The following is a 25,303-nucleotide window of genomic DNA, read 5'->3' as shown; positions in this document are numbered from 1 at the left end:
ACTAGTTACTGTTGTAAATAACTGAAAGCAGGTAAGGATCACATTGATCATGATAATCCTGAAGATAAAATTCACAAAGATAAGAGTGTTTAGAAGATTGGAAGTGTCGTGAAACATTTGACAAACATGAAAGCTGTAAGTCCTCCCCAAGTGAGGATTCCTCCTCTCTTCAATGGATCCAAACTCCAGCCCCCCCTCTAGACTGTTACATGTGTCCCCACTGTGTCTTTGTGCTGGCCACTCCCCGGGCTCTGGACCTGACTTTTTGGCACTGTCTCCTAGGGCCCTGTCCCTCCCAATGTAAGAACAATCTTCCTAAATCTTAATCTTCTCGACTCCAGCTTCCCTGCTCTCCTGACCACAGGGAAGCCTATGCCAATTTTCCACTATTCACCCAGGATCCTGCCTTAACCTTAACATTTTTCTTTAAAAACTTGTCTGTTTTTTTCAGGAGCACCTGTGCAGCTCAGTCACTTAAGTGTCCAGCTCTTGATTTTGGCTCAGGTCACGATCTCACTATTCTTGGGATTGACTCCCACCTTGGGCTCCATGCTGAGTGTGGAACCTGCTTGGGATTCTCCTCTCCCTCTCTCTCTGCCCTTCCCCTGCACTCTCTCTCTCTCTCTCTGTTTTTCCCTATCTCAAAATAAATAAATAAACATTAAAGAAAAAAAGTTGTTTCTTTTATGCAGGTGTCTTTCCTGCCCTCTAGAAACAAGATAAGATCAGAAAAGTGGCCAAAAGTCTGGGCAGCTACTTTTCTCTCTTAGGGATATTCCTACATGTCCTTTGCTGACCTGGCAAGATCTGTGAGTGGGGGAAGGATATTAAAAGTTTCTTCTAGGTGGGTTGGCCCGGCAATCACACACTCCAAACCCCTATGCTTGCCCTTTAGAGCAAACACAATCATTATTCGTTGAATGTCACTTTTTTGGAATGGAGGAGCCTGTAACTTTTCCCCTGGACCCTGGATGTCAAGGACATGTAGTGACGGTGCAGGGAAGATGGCAGGTGCCGCCAGAGGAGCCTGGCTCCGGGCCTCTAGCAGCAGCCGTTCAGCCCTGGGCTCTCCCTGTACAGCGCCAGCCCCAGGGCACATGTGGATAGTGCAGAGCAGCTCGCCAGGCGAGGCAGAGTGTTAATGAAAACCAAGTGCATGGGAATGGCATCAAATCACTTGGTGCTTTGGGGTCTATTCTGGGGCTCCACCAGATCTGATTGCATAATAGACCCATTTGACGTAATTGGAAGTGGAAGCCAGCAGTTTCTTTACTTGTTTTGAGACCTGCAGCACCTGGCATGCAAGTCAAAGGGGGCCGGACTCATCTGGAATGGATCTGGGCAAATGCAGGAAAGGAGGAGCCCATCCTGCCCCTTGGCCAGTGTCCTAGGCTCTGTGCTAACATCCCCTGTCCTGACCTCCTAGGTGTACAACCTCTGTGGCCCCAAGGGCCTGACTGATATCTTCACATGGAACCGGAAAAGATAAGGCTATAAAGCTTCTATCATGGCCAGATCTAGGGAAATGCAAAGGCCACACATCCCGCTCCTTCTCAAATTTTTTTAAGGAGCCTTGAGACTCCTCTGTTAGAACAGTCTTGGCCCTTTGGCAGGAGTCAAATTTGTTAGGGTCCACACTAATTTGAAGCTTTGAGGTTGAAATAGTTCCGTTGTGTTATGATTAGGAGCACAGGCTTTGAAAGTATCACCCTAGGGTTTTCTCGCTGCCGGTACAGGGTCAGGGAGACACAGGAGGTTTGCAATGGATGACTCAATTGTCACCTCGCGAACCCATGCAGCAGCAGTCTTAGCATCCAGCCTCCCCGCCTTGCTTCCCCAGGAGTAGCAGGCAAGGAAGTTGGAAATACCCCCATAGAGGCTATGAGGCCTATGCATTGTAGCCACTTCGGCTGTGAACTGTTACACAGTAATTAACTACTGCTTTCTGCTTGGAGACATCTGAAGTTTAAGCATAAAATCCTACAGAGGGTGTCATGCTAGTTATAGCAAGAAACATCTAGAAGGGACGGAGGTCTGAAGGAGCATCTGGCTGCCTGTGAGTCCAGTGCCGGAGACCTAACCTTCCACAGGATAACTGAGAGAGCCCTGGAAAAGACTCGTGGGAAACTGCACTGTGTTAATAAAGAGAATCCTAAGCCCCTGGCTTGCTTTGGCGTGCTTGAGCATGCCGACAAGATCCAGAACAAGCCATAAGCACTAAGATCAGGCAGCTCGCCAAACTGTTAGCAGGCTTTGCGCACTGCTCTTGGAACCACTTCAGAAAGAGTGTGGGTCCAAGTGGGTTTTGTGATGGGAGAGTCTTGGTAAATTTCTTCTCGGCAGAACCCTGACAATTTCTGGGTAACATTTTTTCCTTCTCTTGAGAAGCAGATGGAATAAACAGATTAAGCCTGTTGTTCTATTATTCTATTGTTCTAAGCAAGATACACCAAGATCTGTGTCCATTACTAGGATACAGATAGATTGGAGTAAGGAAACAAATTTAAGATTAGCAACTTCTTTGCATATCTGTTTGTTTAGTAATCACGCCTACTTGCTTTCTGTTTGTATTTTAGAAAGAAAGAAAGAGAGAGAGAGAGAGAAAGAAAGAAAGAAAGAAAGAAAGAAAGAAAGAAAGAAAGAAAGAAGAAAAGAGAGGAAAAGGAAAGAAAAGCAGAAACTTGCCCTATAAGTTAAGATTGGATGTCCTCAGACACAATTTCTGCCCCAAGGAAAGTAATACATGAGGTCAGAGTGGCCAGGAGCTCGGCCTCAGGTAACAGGAAGCTTTCTGTCCTCAGTGCACTTCCAAGGGACCTGAGCCAGACCAGGTTTCTTGGGACACCTGGACAAAGACTATCTGACAGAGGGCCAGAGCAGGGAGGGTGGTAGCTCTGCACCGGGTGGCATTGCATTTGATGGGAAAGAAATATAATATAAGAGAAAATGAAGGGAAAGGAAAACCTTTTGGAGATGTCTCTTTATTTGGTGTCCTCTACATTTCACTTCGAAGCAATTAAGAATAAATAAAATACAGGCTTTCCCAGAGCGGGGAGACATCCTTGACTTGCGCAGAACCCAGAGAAGATGCATTTTACAGCACTTCGATGACAATGGAGATTTCTGAACTTGGATGCGAGCATTGGCCAGACTAGCATTTAGTTCAGTTGATACCTGCCACTAGCTGAAGTTTCACTCTGAACCACATAGGCCCACCCTGAGCTTCGGGACATCTGGTTTACCACACACCTCTCCACCTTGCTTTTATGCCTACTTGACAGCTAAAAGCTCTCATTTTCACTCCTGGGTCTATAATTTAAATTTCTAAAGGAAAAAGAAAGACTCTAAAATTTTGGGGTTTAGTAGACATTAGTAAGAGGAAGCCTTTTGCCTTAGGGAGAAAAAATACATGATCTGCAATTTGGACCTATAGCCTCAGTGACTGTTTAGACCAGAGACCATATATGAAAGGTTAAATTGCCGCATAAATTCTTGAGGCACACTGTGGACAATGGTTAAAATGTAACCTTGTTTTAGCAAAAGAAGGAAGGGAGGGAAGGAAGCAAGAAGGAAGGTTTCCTAAAGACGTCTTTAAAAAGATGATTATAATCAATGGTTGATGTTCTCCCAATGAGAGATAAAATATATCCTTGACCTAAGTGAAATCCATTAGCAATCCATTTTAAGAAACTCATGCATGTGCTGGCTGTCTTCCGAGTAGCAGGTATGTGGTGTTTGGTGTTAGTGTTTAATTCAATGATGCACTTGAATCACTCTAATTCAATGATGCAGATTTAGGTAGATATAAATTTGATCCAGCCTATCTCATTTAATGGTTTATTTTTTTTTAAAAAAAAGCTTCAATTCACCTTTTCCATTTGTTTCACTTCAGCTCTTTCACCAAGTAATTCTGTCTGTATTGTCACCCTCATACTCAATGTATGGATAAATATAGAGGGAAATGATCACTGGGAGGAAAATTAACGTTTGGGTCATACATCAACTCTGCTTACTTGGCATCCAAACACATAATTCACATTGCTGAAAAGACTCCAGTGATTGCTTATCCATTACAGATCAATTGCAGAAAAGGCTGTAACATTATCAGAAGCATAATTTAGGAATCCTATAAACATTTAGGATTTAAAAGCTCACTTACTGAATAGCCTATGCATAGTAATTAACCCAGGTGTGAAATTAAATTCAACCCTAAGAAATATTTACATGCATGTGGTTTTAAATCCTGTTTTGAAGCCTTTCTAAAGAAACTGCACGCTAAAGGATCAAAAGGCAGTGTAAACAAACTGACTCCAAGCCGTCACCATCCCATCCTAAGGAAAATCACCTCACCATTCATCGTCTGCTTAATGTAAAGCATCCAAATGTATGCATCCATAGCCCAGTAAGAAACTCATTTGTCCAATATTAGGCTGTTTGAATTTTGTAATGCACTTCCCGTTAATACACATCCATTCAGCATTTGTATACTTTTCTATTTGTCTGTAGCTGCTCAGAACCACTCCCCATTTCCTGTTTGATCACATAGCACCTGCGGAGCTCTCTGCAGAAAATCTGCCTTTCTTTGGCCTAGGCTCCTTATCTCCAAGAGCCAACTAATCAAGGTGGAGGGGCAAGAGAGTGGGAATGGTCCTGGGAAGTCCATCAAAACTAAGACAAGAGCTGTCACATCGCAATCCTATAAACAAAGCTAGGAAAAGTTTTCACACAAGAAAAAAAGAATAGCTGTGGTCTTGCCAGCTCTGATCAGATATTGTAGAGTAGATCAAGCTGTAAGGAAATGTAGAGATCACTTCGCCCACCCTCTGACACCAAACTTCTACATAAAGTCCTCTGTTATTCAAATGTAAAACTTTCTACTATTAGAGAGCCGGAAAATCCACACATCTCCTATAAATGTATATTGAGTTTCAGTAGAATTTAAATCCACTACACAAAGATTCCTTAAGCTTTGCGCAAGGCCAGTTAGGTGTAAAGCAAGAACAAAAGCAGAGATTTCTGGCTGTGAAAATAAGCTTTGTAGCTTTATCTCCTTCTTCCTTTGGATGTAAAGGCTGAAGAGGAAGGTTAAGAGTAAGGCTAATAGGCGCTGAGCTCATTCCCTGCCTTGAAGAAAGGAGTGTCTTGATGGAAGGCATTCAAAGAAAGTTCCAAGCACTCTGAGCTCGTGCAGCAGGTAGATGACTTGGGAGCTCCGTGTTCTGGTTGTCTGTGGAGCTGCTCCGAGTTGGGGGCTACAAACTCTCACTTGCAAGTGTAGCACACGTGGTGGGGCGCTTGGGCGGCTCAGCAGGTTAAGCTTCAGTTCAGGTCACGATCTCAAGATTTGTGAATTCCAGCCGTGCCTCAGGCTCAGAGCCTGGAGCCTGCTTCAGATTCTGTGTCTCCCTGGCTCCCTTCCCCTCCCCCACTCGTGCTTGCTCTCTCTCCCTCTTTCTTTCTCAGAAAATAAATAAACATTAAGAAAAGACGAAGAAGAAGAATAGCGCACGTGGCTATTGGGTCCTGCTTCACTCCATTGTCTCTGGGGCCTCACCACCTCCTCTTCTGTCTGTGCCCTCTGTCTCAGTAAAGTTTTCTCTGGGTTCTATCAGTGTGAGAAAAGTTTAATCCTTTCTGTGCCTTAAAAGATTGATAAACTGGGATGTCTGGATGGCTCAGTCAGTAAAGCGTCGGGCTCTTGGTTTCGGCTCAGGTCATGATCTCATGGTCTCATGAGTTCGAGCCCCAAATGGGGTCCACGCTTATAGTGCCGAGCCTGCTTGGGATTTTCTCTCTCTCTCTGCCTCTCCCCTGCTTGCTCTCTCTGTCTCTCTCAAAATGAATAAATAAACTTAAAAAAACTTTTAAAGAGATCGATAAACTTATACTCTCATTTCATATCCACCATTCTATTACAAACAGCATCATGTTATCACCTTCACACACAGTAATGCATGTTCATAACCAGGCTAGAACTGGGGAAGAATCATTCATTCTATGGATCATAGATAGTCTGGGAGCCCACATTTTGGTGGGTGAGAACTTTTTAATGTTTTCCACTCTTATGGTTAAGAAATTACTTCTTACATATAACTCTATGGGTAAGATTAAATTCTGCTTTTCCTCTTTTAATGAAATAATTTTTCACCATCATCCTTATAAAAATCCTTTCAGCACATGAACACCTTTTTAATGATAGCCCTTAAGCACCACTGTTTTCCCAGTGACCCAACTAATGTACACTTTCCTGAGTCATTTTTTACTTGGGTGTAAACTCCTATAGACAGGAATATGTCTATTTTAATGGATGCCAACCAATAGGTAGTAAGGACTCTCTTATCACATGTAGATGTGTAGCAATACTTTCTCAGGAGGAGGAGAACATTGGCTAATGTTACTTGAGAGCTTAGTGTATGTCAGATATTATTCTTAGAGCTCTACCTGGAATCAACTGATAAATTCTTCCTGAAGAATTATTAACCTCATTTTACAGATGAGGAAACTGAGGCATGGAATGGGTAAGTAATCCATGCAAGTTACAAAGCTTGAGAGTGGCTAGCAATAAAAAGAGAAACAAACATGGTGGAAGTCCATTTCTTTGATCTCATTTCCTCAACAAGTAACCAACTTCCTTCACAAAGACTCATCTTCTCCACAGATACAGTCTCTTGAAATTAAATAATAATAAAGCTAAAGTGGAGGACCTTCTCACTGGTCCATCTCCATCAAGCCCATAGTTTCCAGCATGATTTCTCGTTATCATTCATTTGCAATCCTTCCTCTGCCCTTAGAAATGTTTAAACTCTGTCCAGAAATAATTCTGACCAGATGTGGCTCAAGTATTTCAATCTTTGTAACTAAACTAGTCTCTAGTTGCCAGAGGTAATTTTGTTTGCAGATTCTTTCTTTTGAGTCTCTCTGCCACAGAGAAAATTGTGCATAAAAAGCAAAGGGAGTAAGTAGGAAAAATCTTTTTAGATAAAATCTATTAGCTAGTGAGACTTTCTAAATCCACGTGAACCCCTTAGCAAATAGATTTGGCAAAAATAAAAAAGTAAAAAATATATTTCTCTGAACTTCTCTATAGGGAAATGATGAAAATGTAAGTAATCTGTGATCATGAGCAATTAAAACTTGAAAGCAAGTTTTGTTTCCAAATTTGAAAACTAAAATAAAAATCACCCATAATCCCACCATTCAAAAATCACCACTTGACATTTCTGCACCTTTTCTTCCAGTCTTTTTGCCTATTTTTAAAACACTGTTAACAAGCTATCTTTGAGGGGTGCCTGGGTGGCTCAATTGGTTAAGAGCCCGACTCTTATTCTCGGCTCAGGTCCTGATCCCATGGTTTCTGGATTGAGCCCCACATCCGTCTCTGTGCTGACACTGGAGAGCCTGCTTGGGATTCTCTCTCTCCCTCCCTCTCTGCCCCTTTCCATCTCTCAAAATAAATAAACAAACATAAAAAATTTTTTTAGTAAGCTGTCTTTGAGAACTCAAGGTTTATGTGAGCCATTTATTCAAGAAGTTTATCCCTTGGTATTTACTCAAGGAAAGAGCCAACACTAATTTGGAAAGGTAAATGCACCCTATGCTTATTAATAGCAGCAATATTTACAAGCCAAGATATAGAAGCAGCCCAAGTGTCCATTGATAGATGACTGGGTAAAGAAGATGTGGTACATACACACACACATACACACACACTCACACACACACTCACACACACATATGCATGCACTGGAATATTACTTAGGCAAAAAAAAGAAGATCTAAGATCAGGGGACGCCTTGGTAGCTCAGTCAGTTAAGCATCTGACTTTGACTCAGGTCATCATCTCATGGGTCATGAGTTCGAGCACTGCATCAGGCTCTGTGCTGACAGCTCAGAGCCTGGAGCCTGCTTCAGATTCTGTGTCTCCCTCACCTCTGCCCTTCCCCCACCCCCTCTCAAAAATAAACACTAAAAAAACCAGATCTTGGCATTTGCAACAAGACGGATGGGGCTAGAGTGAGATAAATCAGACAGAGAAAGACAAATACCATATGATTTCACTTACATACAGTACCTAAAAAACAGCACAAATTAATAAACAAACAAAAAACAGAACATAAATATGGAGAACAAACTGGTGTTTGCTAGAGAATGAGTGAAATAGGTGAAGGGGATTAAGAGGTAGAGACTTCTCGATATAAAGTAAGTCATGGAGATGAAAAGCACAGCATAGAGTATATAGTCAATAATATTGTTATAACCTTGTATGGTGACAGATGGTAACTACTCTTATTGTGATGATGATAGTATAGTGTACAGAATTGCCAAATTACTGTGTTATAAACCTAAAACTAATATAAAATTGTATCTCAAGTAAAATTAAAAAAAAGAAGAAAACATTTGTCCCCAGGAAAGAAACTCTATTGTCTCCCTGTCCTCCTATAATATATTAATCAAAGGCAACTCAAGTCATTGAAGGAAAAATAAAATTATTTTAGCCACTCAACTATAGCCTTTCCTATTTGGAAAATAAATTTCTTCCATTAAAATTAAAGGTTACCAAATAACGCTTAGCATGCACCCCCTCATTTCTGAAGGTGATTTAGCTACTCTCAGCTGGTAGCTCTTAACGACAGTATTGAAAGGTATGTGCAATGAAAGGGTCAAGTTTAAGACTTCTTTAAACCTCTGCTCTCCACCCCTGTTAATGGCTTCCTGGTGTTAGAGATTTGTTTAATGATCAACAGTGGTTTCTGTTTCTACCACTGAGTCTTTCAGAAAGCAGCATAACCAAGTCAATGTTTAACTGGATTCTTTGGGTCTGAACTGGCAGAGTGGGAGTTGAAGGGACATCTCCGTGGAAACCGGGCTCCCAGGAAGTCACCAGAGGGGTTCCTGTGTGGTGAAATAAAGCTAGAAAGATGTCATGAACTGCTTTGTGGAGCTGGGGTAAAATTCTGAAATACCTTAATTAAAACCAGCCAAATGAAAGGCCCCAAACCACTTCCCACATGGTTCTTTGAACATCTTTAGCATGAAATGGGCCTGGGCCACTCTAAGCCTCACCCTAGAGTGACCAAAGTAGCGCCTTTGCAAAACAAAGAGGAAGAAATGCCCTCAGCCAGCCCCGTGGACTTTGCATTCAATCAGAATCTGGAAGAAAAGAGTTCATATTTGTTCAGAGGCCTGCAGGACCGGAACAAAGCTCTAGAAAGACAGCTGCCACCTCTCCGAGAGACCGGGTATGGAAGATACTCTGCAGGTAAATGTTAAGACCCATCATGAGATCTGTGTATTTGGGCCAAGGAGGGCTATTGACAGATGTGCTTGACTGTCTGTTTCTATAACAATATCAGAAAGTTTCTAAATTGCTGAAATGTGAGGGAACATCTTTCAACTCGAGGCTGAGTGTTTGTCAATTTTAAGTATTCTGGGTACATTAGAACGGGCGTGCAACAGCCCTGCACAGAGGGCTTCTTACCATTCCACACGAGAAGGAAAAAAAAATCCTTCTGTTTCAGCTTAGTTTATAGTGCTTTCGATGTTTATACCTAGCTTTGCCAGACGATTAAAATTATATAGATAAGATGCGATAAATTATGACAATCATATGTTTGTTAGATTCTAAATGCAAATCATTCTCCCCAGTACCATTTAGTGCATCAGGCTTTGTTGTTTTGAAAGCAACCCTTTCGCAGTGAATTCATCCTAATGTGGAGTTGGAAACCACCCCAAACAGAATTGATTTATTGCAATACAGATGAGAGAATGAGTCATCCCCTCCCCAAGCCCACATTCTTCACGCGGAATATGCACTAAGTTCTGTCATCTGCGGAACTAAGAGAATTTTTCCCATTATGACTGGAAGTTCTGAGCCTGAAATGGCTATAAAGTAGCCTGGGGTATTTTAGAAGATTTCATTTTTATGAAAATCACAATGGTAATTAAACAGAGATTCTCACTTGGGAAGAGAAATATAAGTATATAATGCATACATATGTATGTATCTATGTAATTTTTTTCTTTCTTTATATTCTGGATCGATAACACAAGTAAGTTCCCATTACTGGTCAACTTGGCCAGAAAGCCTGATATTCTCTTTCAGTATCTGGTAGATCTCACCTGGACTGATTGTCGTGCCTCTTTTCTGCAGAACTGACAACGCTTGACTGGTTGTATATGGCCTGATTTATGTTCTCCAACGTCCTAAGCATGTGAATGAGAATTTTCCTCTACTTTCATTGAAGAATTCCTTTTTATGCAAACCCTGTATCCAGAGTTTTAAGATTCTGGTAACTGAATAGTGAAAATTAAGTCTAATGCATTAGAGTCCTACCTGGAAAATATTCTTATTTTTCAAAAGACAAAATCACATTAAAAATAAATAACAAAGGGATGCTGAACATCCTGACCCCTAATTTCAAATGACCCACAGTCTAAGCCCAGCTCCACTAAATACCAAATTGTATGACTTTGGGCAAATTACTGCATCAATTTCCTTTGCCTATAAATCAAGGGTAAAAATAACTGCATGACATAGCCTGTACCGTTTGGGATGAATTGAATTACATAAGGAGGTGTTATCACTGAAATCATAGTATAAAAATAAGGAGTAGTCAGGCTGCTGGAAAAAAAAAAAACCCGTTGCCAGAAATACATCTTTTAATCAAAAATGTTATTTCTTGTCATTACTGTTGTTTCTGTCTTGTTCCATATGCTGGCATCTCTTGAAAGAAAATAAGGACGTGGAGAAGTTTTTAACATGGTCATTCAAATGTTGTAAGGATAGAAACACATAATTCTGCAAGGATTTTTCCATTTAGAATGCAAAGTGAAACTGTAGGGTAGTCTACACAACAATCTAGGAGTCAGAATGCTTCCAGATTTCAAAGAGGAAAAGACAAAACTTCATTCATGCAGCATTAGGGCATGGTAGCAGTCCTAACATCCCTGGATAATCAAGCTAAAAAATAAAACCCGTACTGGACCTGTTGAGTCCTAGCTCTGTTTCTAATAAGGCTTAACTCTGTAGCCCTGTTTTGCCTCATCAGGAAAGAATATTGATATGTTGTATTGTGGGAATACACGTTGTATTGTGGGAACTTGTAGGAATTTCTTTCTCTAGTCAGGGGGACTATTTGATTGGGAACATGAAATGCTAAACTTTGCATAGTCCTATTATACACCCATACTCCATTTTTTATTACCTTTCTCTCTACCTAATACCTATCCATCTATGTATCCACCATCCATCTATGTCATGTGAAAGGAGTATTTGTTTTCATTTCTTAAAGATATATTTTTTTCTGATTTCCCAAATTTATTTTGTAGAGATTTCATGAAATGAAAACAAGTGAAAAAGTTTCTGTTTTCTGGACCAAATTCTATGTTTGAACAAATTTGTAGTCAACACATGGTTGATTTTTCAGATTTTCCTCTAAATATCAGTCCAGGGAAGAAATGAGGAAAACAGAAATTAAATCCTGGGTCTAAGCTAATATTTTATCATTTGCATCCATGTAGGAGCCCTGCTTTATGTGTTTCATCCCCACTTCAACATGCAGGTTGGACATATATAACTAAAAAGGTACAAGAATGTACTAACAAAGTCAAATGATTAGCCCAACTTAATAGTAAGTGTTTTAATGGTTTGTTTTTCTTTCTCTCCCAAACTTTCAAGTGCCCAGGGCCATGTATTTTGACATCCCACTGGAACATGTGGAAACAAGCATCATTAAAAGGCATCCACCCCGAAGACTTCAAGTAAGATGAATTTAAAAGGCTTCATAAGGATTTTCTTGGATTTAATGGTAACATCCCTTTATACTATAACCATAAAGAAGGGATATTGAAAATGACTAAGCTAATGAGAATGTTATTAAAGAGAATGTCATCAATTGCAAAGACCGTATTTCTTTAGGATTTCCCTTTATAATGATTTCACTTTTAAGACCACCACCAAAAGAAGGAAATATAGTATCAAAGGAACGGGCATTATGGGATTCAAAAGACCTTTGCATTTTGCATTTGATGAGTTAGAATGGAGAGTCACTTGCAACAAACAGTGATAACAATAATAACAGCGAGTACTATTTAATTACCACCCACTTCAAGTCAGATATATTCTGGGCAACTTGATCGATGTCAATCATTTAACCTTCATATCTCCTCTACAACAAAGGAAGAAGTATCTTTGCTTTGCAGTTGTGATTTAGAGAATTAGGTAACTTTTCCCAGGACAATGGAGCTCAGATATCAAACACGTCTCTGAAGCTCATGCTCTTAACTAGCAGCATAGTTGATCTGTACAGACCTTCTATCCCTAACCTTTTATCGTTGTAAATGTTAACTGGTTGCTGAAATTGAGGACATTGGATTCCAAGGCAGCAAAGCAAGAGATTTAAATGCCTTCACCTCAATAAATATTTAATCAATTCTCTCTAGAGAAGTATAAACTCTAAGAACTCTCATCCTAGAAGGGGAAAGAGATCTGAGTGGGTCCCTGAATATGAGCATCAGCTAAGAGAAGGGTTTGGGCTCTCCTGTGAGCGGGCTCTATCACTGACATTTGGGAAAAAGGAATTGGAACAAAATCCCACCTGATACACAATTCACTCAGACATCTGGACAAATCCCAGAGGTATTTGAACTCATTTGTTGGGGATTATTTCTATTTCAATTGGTTTTTATTTACCTGTCTTCTCCAGAAGCTCACGATCATTATTTGAAGTGATTATATCTTTTGTTCACCAAAAGAGCATCGTTTCCTAAAATATTAGAAACCTCAAAACATGTTTAAAGAAAAATCAAGTATAATTATATCAAATTGATATATAATTTTAAAACTTTTGAGCATATCTCTAACTAAACTGGACAACTTAAAAACTTACCTTTTATTCCTAAATCAAATGTATCTTTTCAAAGTTAGTGTGCTTAATATAATGTTCCTATGGAGCCCGTAAGCTAAATAACTCTAGTAGAAGATATTACTATAACCAGCAAAAAGTATTTGTAGCTGTCTGTAGTTTACAAAGTACTTTTTTTTTTTTTTTTAATACAAAGAGAGACAGAGCATGAGCAGGGGAGGGGCAGAGAGACAGGGAGTCACAGAATCAGAAGCAGGCTCCAGTCTCTGAGCTGTGAGCACAGAGCCCGATGTGGGGCTCGAACTCATGACCAGTGAGATCATGACCTGAGCTGAAGTCAGACACTCAACTGACTGAGTTACCCAGGCACCCCCACAAAGTACTTTTTAGATCTATCAACCCTAAAGCAGCTAAAGTTAGGCTTTGATTCTCGAGTCAATCAAGGGCAAAAGGAGAACTTTGGTGTTTCAGAACAAAAGACGGTATCCCCACATCCTAACCAACCTCCTTAAAAATGAATCAAGACAAATGAATTATTTGAGTGCAAAGACGATGTCTTATTGAGTCTTATCTCTTCAGTCACTAACACTTAATATGTTCTCCCAAAAAGCTTATGAATGAATGAATGGTGAATGAATAGATGAATGAATGACACTGAGACCCATTATCCCTGGTGGGAACAAAAATCAAAATGCCTTGTCCTTGCTGTTGCAGACCTGTAGCATCCCTGTATTGTAGGTGTAATTGACTAGTTGCCAACATGACGAATTATGAAGATATAGGAGTGTTTGTTCAACCCAAGAACTGGGAGGCACTTGGGCTTCAGGTAACAGCTTTGCCTTGGAACCTGAAAGGCACAACTCTCTCTGTGTCTCCCCTGAGCATTCCTTCATGCATTCTTTATTCTTCCTGCAGATCGACTTTCTTTGCTCCTCAGGACCACTTGGTGAATTATGGACACCTCAGTTCTTGAATTTGCATTTTTATAGTTCCAGTCAAATAGACAGATTGGCCTGGCTCTTTGGGCTCCAATTTGAAATTCCTAGGAGGAAAGATCTTATTGGTTCAGCTTTGCTCATGATTCCAGTTCTGTTCCAATAAGCTATGACNCTGGGAGCAGCTCCCAGAGAAGAGGAAAATCACTGGGAACTTGGCAGACACTCTCTAAGATATCAACTATAATTATCTTCACAAATGAGGCTCAGCACATTTTCCACCACAAATGGGTTTTTGAGAGAATAATAAATGCTGGGTTCCCATGACATGCTAATTAATAGCCTAATCTCTGCCAAAGAAAATTCTAAAAGTATTTTTAATTATTAAACCAAATCTAATTGCATCCTAAATAATTTGAGTTGCACATTTGGCACTCTCCACTTCCTAAACATCTACTCTTCAAGTAAAGAGCAGGTCATGAACTAAAGTTCTCCAACTTGGAGCTGCTTAGTTCTGGGAGCCCCTTCCAGGGAACTCTCCATCCAACATGCTCATCTCATGCTGAAAGGAGATGAAAGGCACTCTGCACTGTCCCTCCTGGCCTGATTCACCTTCTCATCCAACCATCTCTGATCCAACCTAAGGTGGAGATGGTCAACCGCCCCCACCCCCAGGGCCCCAGGTAATGTGATTTCCTCAGATTACTTCCTCCCTCATCTCCTAAGATTTACTTAAATCTCACCTTGCTAGAGGCTTATCATGATAACCTCCTGAGAGTTGCGATCCTCACCCTGGTGATTCTGGCTCCCGTGATCCTCCATGATCTTTTCTTTTCTCCGGAGTACCTGAGCTCCATCTAACACACCAAGCAATTTACTTCTATTATGTTCATTGTGTATTTTCTGCATCACCTCCTTGCCAGTGCTAGAATACAGTCTTTCACAGATGCAGGAATTTTGTCTGTTGTCTTCACTAATGTATCTGAGTTTCTAGAACAGTACCTGGCACATAATAGCTGATCAATAAATATGAGTTGAATAAATGTTGAATGAATGAATGAATGAATGCAAAGGGGAAAAGATGAGTATAAAGACTGCCAATCAGAGACAGGGAGGCTGGTTCTGACTCAGACGGTTTCATTATTTGTTTTCAATATTATATGGTTTGCCACAAATTTATTCCTTTTCCTTGCCTTTTCTCTTTGACCATTTTCTATTATATGTTTCTTTGTGATCTGTGACAATGCTTTACATATCTGAGATCTAGCCCTTTGTTAGTTATGTGTGTTACAAATATCTTCTTTCCATCTATGGTTTGTCTCTTCATTTTGCATGTGTGTGTGGGTGTGTTAGTGTGGGTGTATATGTGGCCACAAGGATTTCCACTTTAAATGCTATCAAATTTCTCAATCTTTATGTTTTATAGTTGTGTTTTATCTCAGAAATTTTTATTTTTCCCAAGGTCATAAAGATATTCTTCTTTGCTTCTTTCTAAAATTAATATTTACCTTTTCACATTTAGGTCTTAACCCATCTGAAATTCATTTGGGTACAAATGTGAATCTGGAATTTAATTTCACTTTTTTTCCATCTGAATACTCTGTTTCCTCAGGACTCTTTCTGGAATCATCCGTTCTTTGACCATGGACTTAAAATGTTACTTCTGCCATTTAATCAGTTTCCACAGCTTCATGAGTCTGCTTTAGGCTCTCTCTTCTGTTGCGTTGGTCTATTTGTGCATCTCCCTAGGAACTCCGCACAGTCCTAATTATGTACCTTTAAGCATAGTCTTAATATTGAATACGGAGGGTCCTTTTATTCTTCTTTTTTAGAATTGTCTGTGTTATTTATGGTGCCTTGCTCTTCCACATGAAGTTTGGATCTTTTTGTCAAGTCCATTACAAACCTTGTTAATAGTGTGACTGAAATGCATTCATTGATTACTTGGGGGAAAATTGACCACATTTATAATACTGAGTCTTCTAAACTACAAACATGGCATAAATTTCCATTTACTCTGATTTTCTTTTAGATCTTTTAAAAATGTTTTATAATTTCTTCCCAGGGTTTTGTGTGATTATTTTTTTAGGTTTGTTCCTATCTACCTGTATCAGTCAGTGTTCACCCAGAGAAACAAAACCAGTAGAAGGAGATTTTATATATATATAAATATATACGTAATATATATATTATTTATATTTATATAAATATAATGTAATATAATATTTATATAAATAATATATAATATAATATTTATATAAATATAATGTAATGTAATATAATAAATATAATGTACATATAAAAATATGTAATATTTATATATATTACATTTAATATGTGTATTTATAGATACATATATACATTATAACATAATATAATATATTAATATTTAGTATTAATATTTAATATGTAAATATATACAATATAATATATAAATATGTAATATATTACTTTTTGGGGGGGGCAGGTAATTGGCTTATATGATTATGGAGGCTGGCAGGGCAAGTTCAAAATCCCCAGGGGAGGCCATCAGGCAGGTCAGGATGCAAATGCAAGGTGTGAGCTGAAGCTGCTGTCCACAGGTAGAATTCTTCAGGGGAGTCAGCTTTACTTTTAAGACATTTCAACTGTTTGAATCAGGCTCACCCAGAATATCTAAAGTAATCTTCCTGGCTTAAAGTCAAATGGTTATTGACCTTAATCACATCTACAAAATGATTTCACAGCAACACCTAGATTAGTGTTTGAATAACTGGAGGCTGTAGCCTAGGCAAGTCCATGCTGACCATCAAAATACATTATGGGGGTTTTACCATCCTATTATAAATGAGGTCTTTTTCCCCTCCAAGAAGGTTTCTTTTTTTTTTTCTTTTTTCTTTTTTCTTTTCTTCTTTAGAGATGGGGAGGGACAGAGAGAGAGGGAGAAAGAGAACTTCAAGCAGGCTACCGGCTCAGCATGGAGCCCAACACAGGGTTCAATGTCATGACCCTGAGATCATGACCTGAGCTGAAATCAACTAAGCCACCCAGGTTCTTCTCTCCATTTACTTCTCTAAACGACTATTAGTTGCGAATAAGAAAGCTATTGAGTTTTGCAGATTGAATTTTGTGTTCCACAACTTTACTGAAATGAATTCTAATTGTCTATAGATTCTTTTAGATTTGCTATGTAGACAACATCTTCTATAAATAAGAATAAAGTTTTTTCTTTCTTCCCAGTTTTTATTCTTTCTTCTTCTTCTTATTTCTTCTCATTCCTACTTTTGTTTTCTTGGCTTTTACTTTGACTAGAGTTTCCTTCTGATGTTGAATACCAGCATCCTTCTCTTATCTCTGACATTAATAGACTTTTGGTTTGAAAACTAAGTACATTTGCAATAAGATTTTGATAAACACTGGTCAGGGTCCCAAAAGGAATCAGATACCATATATTCAAATTAGGATAATTCAAGGAAATTTTCTTTGTAAGTAACTATTTATGAGGTTTGGATCAGGGGGACCACAGAGGATATTGCAATAACCACTAGTGGCAGCTGAGGGATAACCATCTCTGAGCAAAGGGACTCAGAGAGTGAGAAACTTCTAGAACCTGGAAGGAGACAGTCAGGTAGAGGAAGGTGCTTTGAGAGAAACAGGACACAAGCAACCCAATATGCCCTTGCAGGAAGGAAGCGGGGGGAAGAAATACCCTGTTCTCTCTTCTCTCAGATCTACTCCCAGGATGTCTCTGTGGCTAAACCCAGTGGGAAGCCTGAATTCAGGCAGGAGAAACTGGTTACTCACAGGCAGAGAACACGGTAGAGAAGTGAGGCAAGTGGATCTGGAGAAGCCAGTGGGAGCTGTCTGGCACAGCGCCACTAAATTGTTGACATTCCCTTTCTTCCTACTGTGCTAAGAGTTTTCCTTAGGGCTCAGTGTGAAATTTTATTGATACTCTCCCCTTCATCTATTAAAATAATCATACACGTTTTCTTTTTAAACCAGTTGATACAATGTAGTACACCGATAGACTTCGTGATGTTGAACTAAGCTTGTATTCCTGCCATAAATCCTACTTGGCCGCAAGATATATATACAATTACATTGTGAGATCATCTTATGCCTCGGGTGTTCGCATCTATTTTCATAAGAAAAACTGTCCTATAATTTCCTATACTGTATTTTTCCAGTTTTGCTTTTCAGGGTTGTACCAATTTTATAAAATTCACTGATTACCTTTTTCTTTCTTCTGTTCTCTATAATATGTGTTCTAACACAGCTGTTATCTTAAAAGTTTGATGAAACAGCCCTGTGAAACCATCTTTAGCCCCCTGGACTTTTGGAGGAATGGGAAATTTTTCTACCAACTTAATTTCTTAGTTGTTTCAATTACCTGATTTCTTCCTGTTTCAATTTTGCTCATTTATATTTTTCCAGAGTATCACCCATTTATCCCTGTAAGCTTTCAAATTTATTGTTATAAAGTCTTAGCTTCTTCATCTTCAACTTCTAAAAAACTTTCTCTATTTGAGTATAGTTGACGCACAATGTAACATTAGTTTCAGGTGTACAACATAGTGATTCACTCTATACTCATGCTGTGCTCGCCGCAAGTATAGCTACCACCGGACAATATACAATGCTATTATGACACTATTGACAATGCTCCCTATGCTGTTCCTTTCCTTCCTGTGACTTATTCTTTCCATTACTGAAGACTGTATCTCCCACTTCCCTTTCACCCATTTTGCCCATTCCCTGCCCCCTTCCCTCTGGCAACCACCAGCGTGCTCTCTGTATTTATAGGTCTATTTCTGCTTTTTGTTTATACATTTGTTTTGTGTTTTAGACTCCACATCTGAGTGTAATCGTATGGCATTTGTCTTTCTCAGTCAAATGAGACTGTTAAGTGACTTATTTCACTTAACATTATACTCTCTAGGTCCATCCATGTTATAGCAAATGGCAAGATTTCATCCTTTTTTATGGATGCATAATATTCTTCATATTCAACTTTTTGATAATGCTTGTAAAGCTAATCTTCCAAATTACATTCTGATGCAGCTCTCTTAAACCAGGTAGAAAAGGAGAGAACAACTCAGCCCCTGATTTCAAACTGTGATCCTTGCTCTAGTTTACCATCTTACATGAGTATTTTTAGGTCTCCTTTAATTTGTAGAATTAACTCACAGCCATCAGAAGGCCCAAATGCCTTAGGGATCAGCTTCCTCTGAGTATGTGTTTTTATTTTTGTTTTTGTTTTTTCTGGTCCATGGAGAATACATATCTTGTGTTAAAGGGAAACTACATTTTGTTCTTTGGTTTTATGTTTTAGTTTTCATTGCTAAATGATCGGGGCAAAGAAAGCTATTGAAATGTGAACTCATTGCAATGCCTTGACCAGAAACTCTTCCTTGGGCTTACAGTCTCTTACTCCAAGACTGTCCTGGATACCTTTACCTTCTTTCCAGATCCTTGGAGGACATACATCCTTGAGATGGTGCCAAACAAATTTTGCAATTTCTTTGAGCTCCTCCTGCCCATCTTTCTCTTCCTGTTAGGACACAGAAGCGATCATCTCAGGTCATTGAGTCACCAAGCTCAGTGACTTCTGCTTGACTTTTAATCTCCGTTTCTGAATCTCCCAGCTGACATTTCAACTGATTATCCTTACCATTTGTTTCATTTGAGAAGTCAAATAACCCAGAAACCTTTAGATAGAGAATACATTTTTTTATAGCATGAGACTTAAAAAACAAAGTGTCAATCTACCATTCCAGTTCTCCAATAATTCCTTCCCTTGTATTCTCTCGGAGCATGATGAAGTGAGGCATCTTTCTTCCCAAGCAGGGAAAAGGAACATTGATACGAACCCCAGAATTCTAGGACAATTTCATGTGACTGGTTTGTTTAGAGAAGCCAATCTTCCAACAATTTTTTCTGCAAAGCTTCTCAGGCCAAGTGCAAATACTTAAGGGAGGGATCCTAATTTGTAATGTTCGTTGCTGCCATCTAGTGCCCTTTGTGGAGGAATAGGTGATTCTTCAGTTTCTTTCCAAAGGCCAGGAAGAAAGTAATTGCCTGGAGAAAGTTCTTAAAGACACCTACTATTTAACCCTTAACAGAACTATGGGTTTAAATAAATGAGTCTGAAAATAGAAGAAGATAAATATACGCTTCCAAAGAAAAACCTGGGCCTACAAAGTTATGCATATGTTATTTTAAATAGCTGAAAATATTTAAACAGCTGCATTCTTCAGACTCACATTTACAATAATGCTCCACAAACAAATCCTCTGTGGTCTACTCTGATATAGCTCTGTATTCACTTGAGACGATATGGAAACCAATAGACCCCAATCTGGAAAATCATCAGAATCTCCTGGAGATACTTTCCAAAGAAACAATTGAGAAGCTGGACTTCATTGAAATTAAAACCTTCTGGTCTGGGACACCTGGGTGGCTCAGTCTGTTGAGCGTCTGACTTCCGCTCAGGTCATGATCTCTCAGTCTGTGAATTCAAGCCCCACATCAGGCTCACTGCTGTCAGCATGGAACCCACTTTGGGTCCTCTGTCCCCCTCTCTGTGACCCTCCCGCACTTGTGCTCTCTCAAAAATAAATAACATTTAAAAATGTTCTGCTCTGCAAAAGACAGTGTCAAGAGAATAAGAAGACAAGTAGAGAAGATGAACAGAGGGCAAGGGGCATACGAAAATATGTTCAACATCATATGTCATCAGTGAAATACAAATTAAAACAACCATGAGATATCACCATACATGTTTAGAATAGCCAAAATCCAAATCACTGACAACACCAAATAGTTGGGGAACAGCAGGGACTCTCACACACTGCCAGTGGAATGCAAAGTGGTGGAGCCACTTTGGAAGTCAGTTTGGTGCTTTCTTAGAAAACTAAACATACTCTTCTCGTACAATCTAGCAATCGTGAGCTTTGGAATTTACCCAAATGAATTGAAAATTTACATCCACACAAAAAAAATTGCACATGGAAGTTTATGGTAGCTTTCCTCATAATTTCCAATTTGGAATATATATATCCAATTTCAAATTTGGATATAACTGAAGATGTCCTTCAGTAGATGAATGGATGAAGAAACTATGGTACATCCATATAATGGAATATTATTCAGCACTAAAAAGAAATCAACTCTCAAGCTGTGAAAATACATGGATGAAACTTAAATGTTTATTGTGAAGTTAAAGAAGCCATTCTGAAAATGGTGCATACTGTCTGAGTCCAAGAATATTGACATTTCAGAAATGGCAAAACAACAGAGACTGTAAAAAGATCAGTGGTTGCCAGGGGATAGGGAGAGGATAGTGTGGGATGGGCAAAACAAGGACTTTTAGGCCAGTGAAACAATTCTGTAGGACACTACATTGGTGAATACATGCCACTATACATTTGTACAAGCCCATAAAATGTACCACACCAAGAATGAACCCCAATTTAAGCTATGGACTTTTAGTGCTAATGATATGCAAATGTAGGCTAATTAGTTGTAACAGATGGTAAGCGATGTTGATAATAGAGGAGGTTGTACATATTTGGGGACAGGGGTTTTATGGAAACTCTCTGTACTTTCCACTAAGTTTTGCTATGAACCCTAAAAGTTAAAGTTTGTTATTTATATATATGAATATACATATATTCATTCCCAGGACATATCCCAGACCTGTTGAATCATAATCTCCAGTGAATAGTCCAGGAACTAAAAAAAATTTTTTTTTTAATTCCAAGAGATTCTGATGATCAGGCAGGTTTAAGAACATGTAGAAAAGGAAGGAGATTGGGATTTGCAACTGGACAGACCTGAGTTTGAGTCCAGAGTTGCCACTTTCTTGCCATGCAACCTTGGACAAGTTATCAACCTCTCTATAATGGGGAATCATCAAGATTGCCCACAGTGTTTACAGGAGGATTGAACAAGCTGACATCTTGGGACCCTGGGTGTGACAGACACAGGGGCAGCTGTAAAGGCACATGGGACTCGTCACCAGGAAGAACTGGATCCTGAACCAAGTCCAGGGAGTGAAACAAACACTTTCTTGTTCTCCCCCTCATGCCCCAAATCCCCCTTCAGCCCTTGCTGATTCTTCTTCCCACAAGTAGATGAGTATCTCCCCTTGATCTCTGTTCTCCCCACGTCCTGATCTGATCAGCTGTTAATTCTTGTGCCAGCAGGTCCCATTTGCCCAGCATCTTTACGTTCTGCAGAGAAGAGAGCCAGACAAACCTCTGTCTTACCAGCACTCATCACGTCTCATTGCATTCTTGTGCAGTTATTATGTTAAAAAATCTACTTTCTCACCTAAGGTGTGAATGGAACAGAGAGCCACTTCCTACCACAAATGCAAATTGCCTGGCACATGTCTAACCTAAAGATGGGCTCTCCCCATTTCCACATCCTTTGCCCTTGTCTTTGTCCTTGCCAGCTGAGCTTTGGGTTGCTCCAGCAGAAAGGAATGCAGGCTCTTTTCCCTAGAACAGCTCGGGCCAGGCCCAGAGACCAGGAAATTGTTCTCCAGGGGAGTAACAGGAGGTACAAGTCATGCTCCCCATGAGCGCTGTCTGCTCAGCATCCATTTCTCTGTCTCCCCCTTCTCTCTTCTCACTCTGATCACCTTCAAAGCCAAGCTGGCTTCCAGGTGTACCCCTCAACAATGCAACAAATCAGACTAAAATGAAAAATAATTTCAAAATAAATTATCACTTGCCTGTAGTGTTGGACTAAGGTGGGAGTAGTGCTCACACTATTTGTCTCAGCGTGGCATCTTCCTCTTGAGCCATGTCTTCTCTGTGTCCTTGGCCACCTCATCCCCATCCACCAGCTCATCAGTATTAGAGCTTCTCAAGTCTTCAGTCCTTGGCTCTGCTCTTCTCACTCTTGACCTCCTCTGTGACCATGGCTTCAGTTATTCTCTACCCAGGGATGATTCTCAAACATGCATCTCCAGCACAGATGTCTCCTCTGAGCTCCATGCTTGTATATTTCATTATCTAGTCAACATCTACACTGCTATGCCTTAAAGGCATCTCAAACCCAAACTGCTCCAAACTGAATTTGTATTCTCTTGTTACATTCCATTCACACCTGGTCTTCCCCTAGGGTTCCCAGCTCAGTGAATGGTAACACCATTCACCCCTTTGGATGCTGTGTGGACCCTCCACTCTCCCTCACCAACTAGAACAAATCTTATTTGGTCAGTTTTAAATATTCACGGAGCCCATCCGTTTCCCTCCATGAACCCCCGACCCAGCTCCGTTGTCTTCTTATATGCTCTCCCCACATCTGTGATTTCTCTTCTTTAGTTTTCACACTGCAGCTAGAGTGATCATTCTTTTCAAAAAGCAAATGTAATCACACCACTACTATGCTTCATACGTGTCAATGACTGCCCATACTCTTAAGAAGACCAACATCTTTGGAATGCCCCATCAGGCCCTGTAAGACCTGGCTCCTGCTGACCCCTCCAGCTTCATTTGAGCCATTCTCCCCTCACTCTGAACTGCAGTCAACCGACTTCTTGCAATTTCCCCAACAGATCATGCTCTCTCTTACCTCAGGGTTATTGTTTACGTTGTTCCCCACACCTGGAACACCTTAGTCCCCTATAATTTCCTAAGTGTCCAACTTTGGCTGAAGATTTCTTCTTCAGAAAACTTTATTGGACTTCCTCCTTGCTCCTCTCCCCCTTGAATTAATTTTCTAGGGCTGCTGTAACAAAGTACAACAAACCGTGGGGCTTTAAACAATAGAAATGTATTATCTCACAATTCTGGATGCCAGAAGTCTAAGATCAACAGGGTTGGTTCCTTCTGAGAGCTGAGAGGAAGAATCTGCCCCATGCCTCTCTCTTACCTTCTGGTGGTTTCCTGGCAATCTTTGTTACCCCTTGGCTTGTAGGAGCATCATACAGATCTCTGCCTTCCTCTTCACAGGGTGTTCTCCCTGTGTGCACATGGGTGTGCATCCAAATTTCCCTTTTGTAATGAGGACACCAGACATATTGGATTACAGGTCATCCTGCTCCTGTGACCTCCTCTTAACAAATTATATCTACAAGGACCCTATTTCCAAATAAGGGCACATTCTGACATACTGGGGGTTAAGACCTCAACATACAAACTGGGGTAAAGGGCACAATTCAAGTCATAACACCCTCCATTTCCAAGATGGAGTCCCCTGGTTATATATTGTCATATTCCTGCCCTGTAGCCTTTTTCTACAAAGTATGGATTTTAGTTTGTAATTACCTTCTCTTTTTTTAATGTTTATTTATTTTTGAGAGAGAGAGAGAGAGCACGAGCGGGAGAGGGGCAGAGAGAGAGGGAGACACAGAATCCAAAGCAGGCTCCAGGCTCTGAGCTAGCTGTCAGCACAGAGCCCAATGTGGGGCTTGAACCCATGAACTGCGAGATCATGAGCTGAGCCAAAGTCGGACACTTAACCAACTGAGCCACCCAGACACCCCGCATAATTATCAATCAATAATCACACAAGCAGAATGTATTTGTTCCCCCCATAGATTGTGATCTCCACAGGGGCCATGTTGCTTTCGTTGACCGTTGCACCCCTATGCCTGGCACACACTAGTTGTTCCGTGTGTACTTACTGAGTAAACAAAGAAATTCTACGGGCCTTCCAGGTCCCTGCCTGCATGTCAATGTGGAGAGACCCACTTTTGTCCCCCAGGCCTGCTCAGTCATTTCCCAACGCTCCAACTTCCAGAGCAGTAAGTCATCGAAGCAAGTAGGGCTCAAGGCAGGCCCACTGGTTCCTCAGTTGCTTCCTAGTGTTAGTGATCCCTTGAAACTCCAGCGTGATCTCCCCCACAAAAGACAATCCCCTGCTGGGTGAAAAAAAAAAAAAAACTTGTCCAAGATTTGTAAGCCCACTGCACTTTCATTTAAATGTGCCTCAGGAGTGCCAGTGATTATTATTGAGGAGGCTGAGGGAGCTTCTCTGGAGATCTTAAAAATAGGTCACTTCCCTAAGGACTGAATGAGTTCAGCCGGGCAGTTAAGGAATGAATAAAAGAAATTCCTGGTGCCTCTTTCATCGTTAATACTCTAAGACCCTTGTTGTTTGATAGCTTCAGACTTGGTCCCTCGATGCAGACAGAAAAGGATTCTTAGTCTTTTAACTCTCTGACAAATATTCAGATCAATAAGTCACTGGCAGCGGTGAAAGGGAACAATGAAGAACCCAGATGAGTTAAAAAACTCTTGCACAGATACAACCATAATCCTCTTGAAATCGCCTTCCCTGTGTGTTCTCAGGAATAAGGGCTACTTTTGCAAAGTGGTAAGATAGTTTAATGTCTGGCTTTTATGTTTCACCACCTCATGGTATGAGGAATGCTGAATGCTCTAAACGTTGGACTTCTAGAAACTTGAACCCATTGACCTGCCACAAGCAATTACTTCTGAAAGGCTCCTGAGCCAGCAAGAAGTCAGAACGACGCACAGAGCAAAGGTGAACCGCAACGCTAACTGG

General features: G+C 40.2%; 1 protein-coding gene across 2 annotated transcripts in view; it reads left to right on the top strand.

The window, feature by feature from the left end:
• The first annotated feature begins 8,930 nt into the window (after positions 1 to 8,930).
• Positions 8,931 to 25,303, top strand: part of CCDC198 (coiled-coil domain containing 198) — a 26,466-nt gene continuing 10,093 nt past the window's right edge. Inside the window, exons 1-3 of one of the 2 annotated variants that reach the window (XM_077769378.1) lie at positions 8,931 to 9,259; positions 11,678 to 11,760; positions 25,196 to 25,282. In XM_077769378.1, coding sequence (XP_077625504.1) covers positions 9,037 to 9,259; positions 11,678 to 11,760; positions 25,196 to 25,282 — 393 coding nt within the window. In that variant the 5' untranslated portion in view covers positions 8,931 to 9,036. The remainder of the gene's footprint in view (positions 9,260 to 11,677; positions 11,761 to 25,195; positions 25,283 to 25,303) is intronic. The other variant, XM_077769370.1, reaches the window with a different exon arrangement.

The sequence above is a fragment of the Crocuta crocuta genome, unplaced genomic scaffold, assembly GCF_008692635.1.
Source record: "Crocuta crocuta isolate KB4526 unplaced genomic scaffold, BGI_CrCroc_1.0 scaffold10, whole genome shotgun sequence".
NCBI classification, from domain to species: Eukaryota; Metazoa; Chordata; class Mammalia; order Carnivora; family Hyaenidae; genus Crocuta; species Crocuta crocuta.
This window is presented reverse-complemented; position numbering and strand designations above follow the sequence as displayed.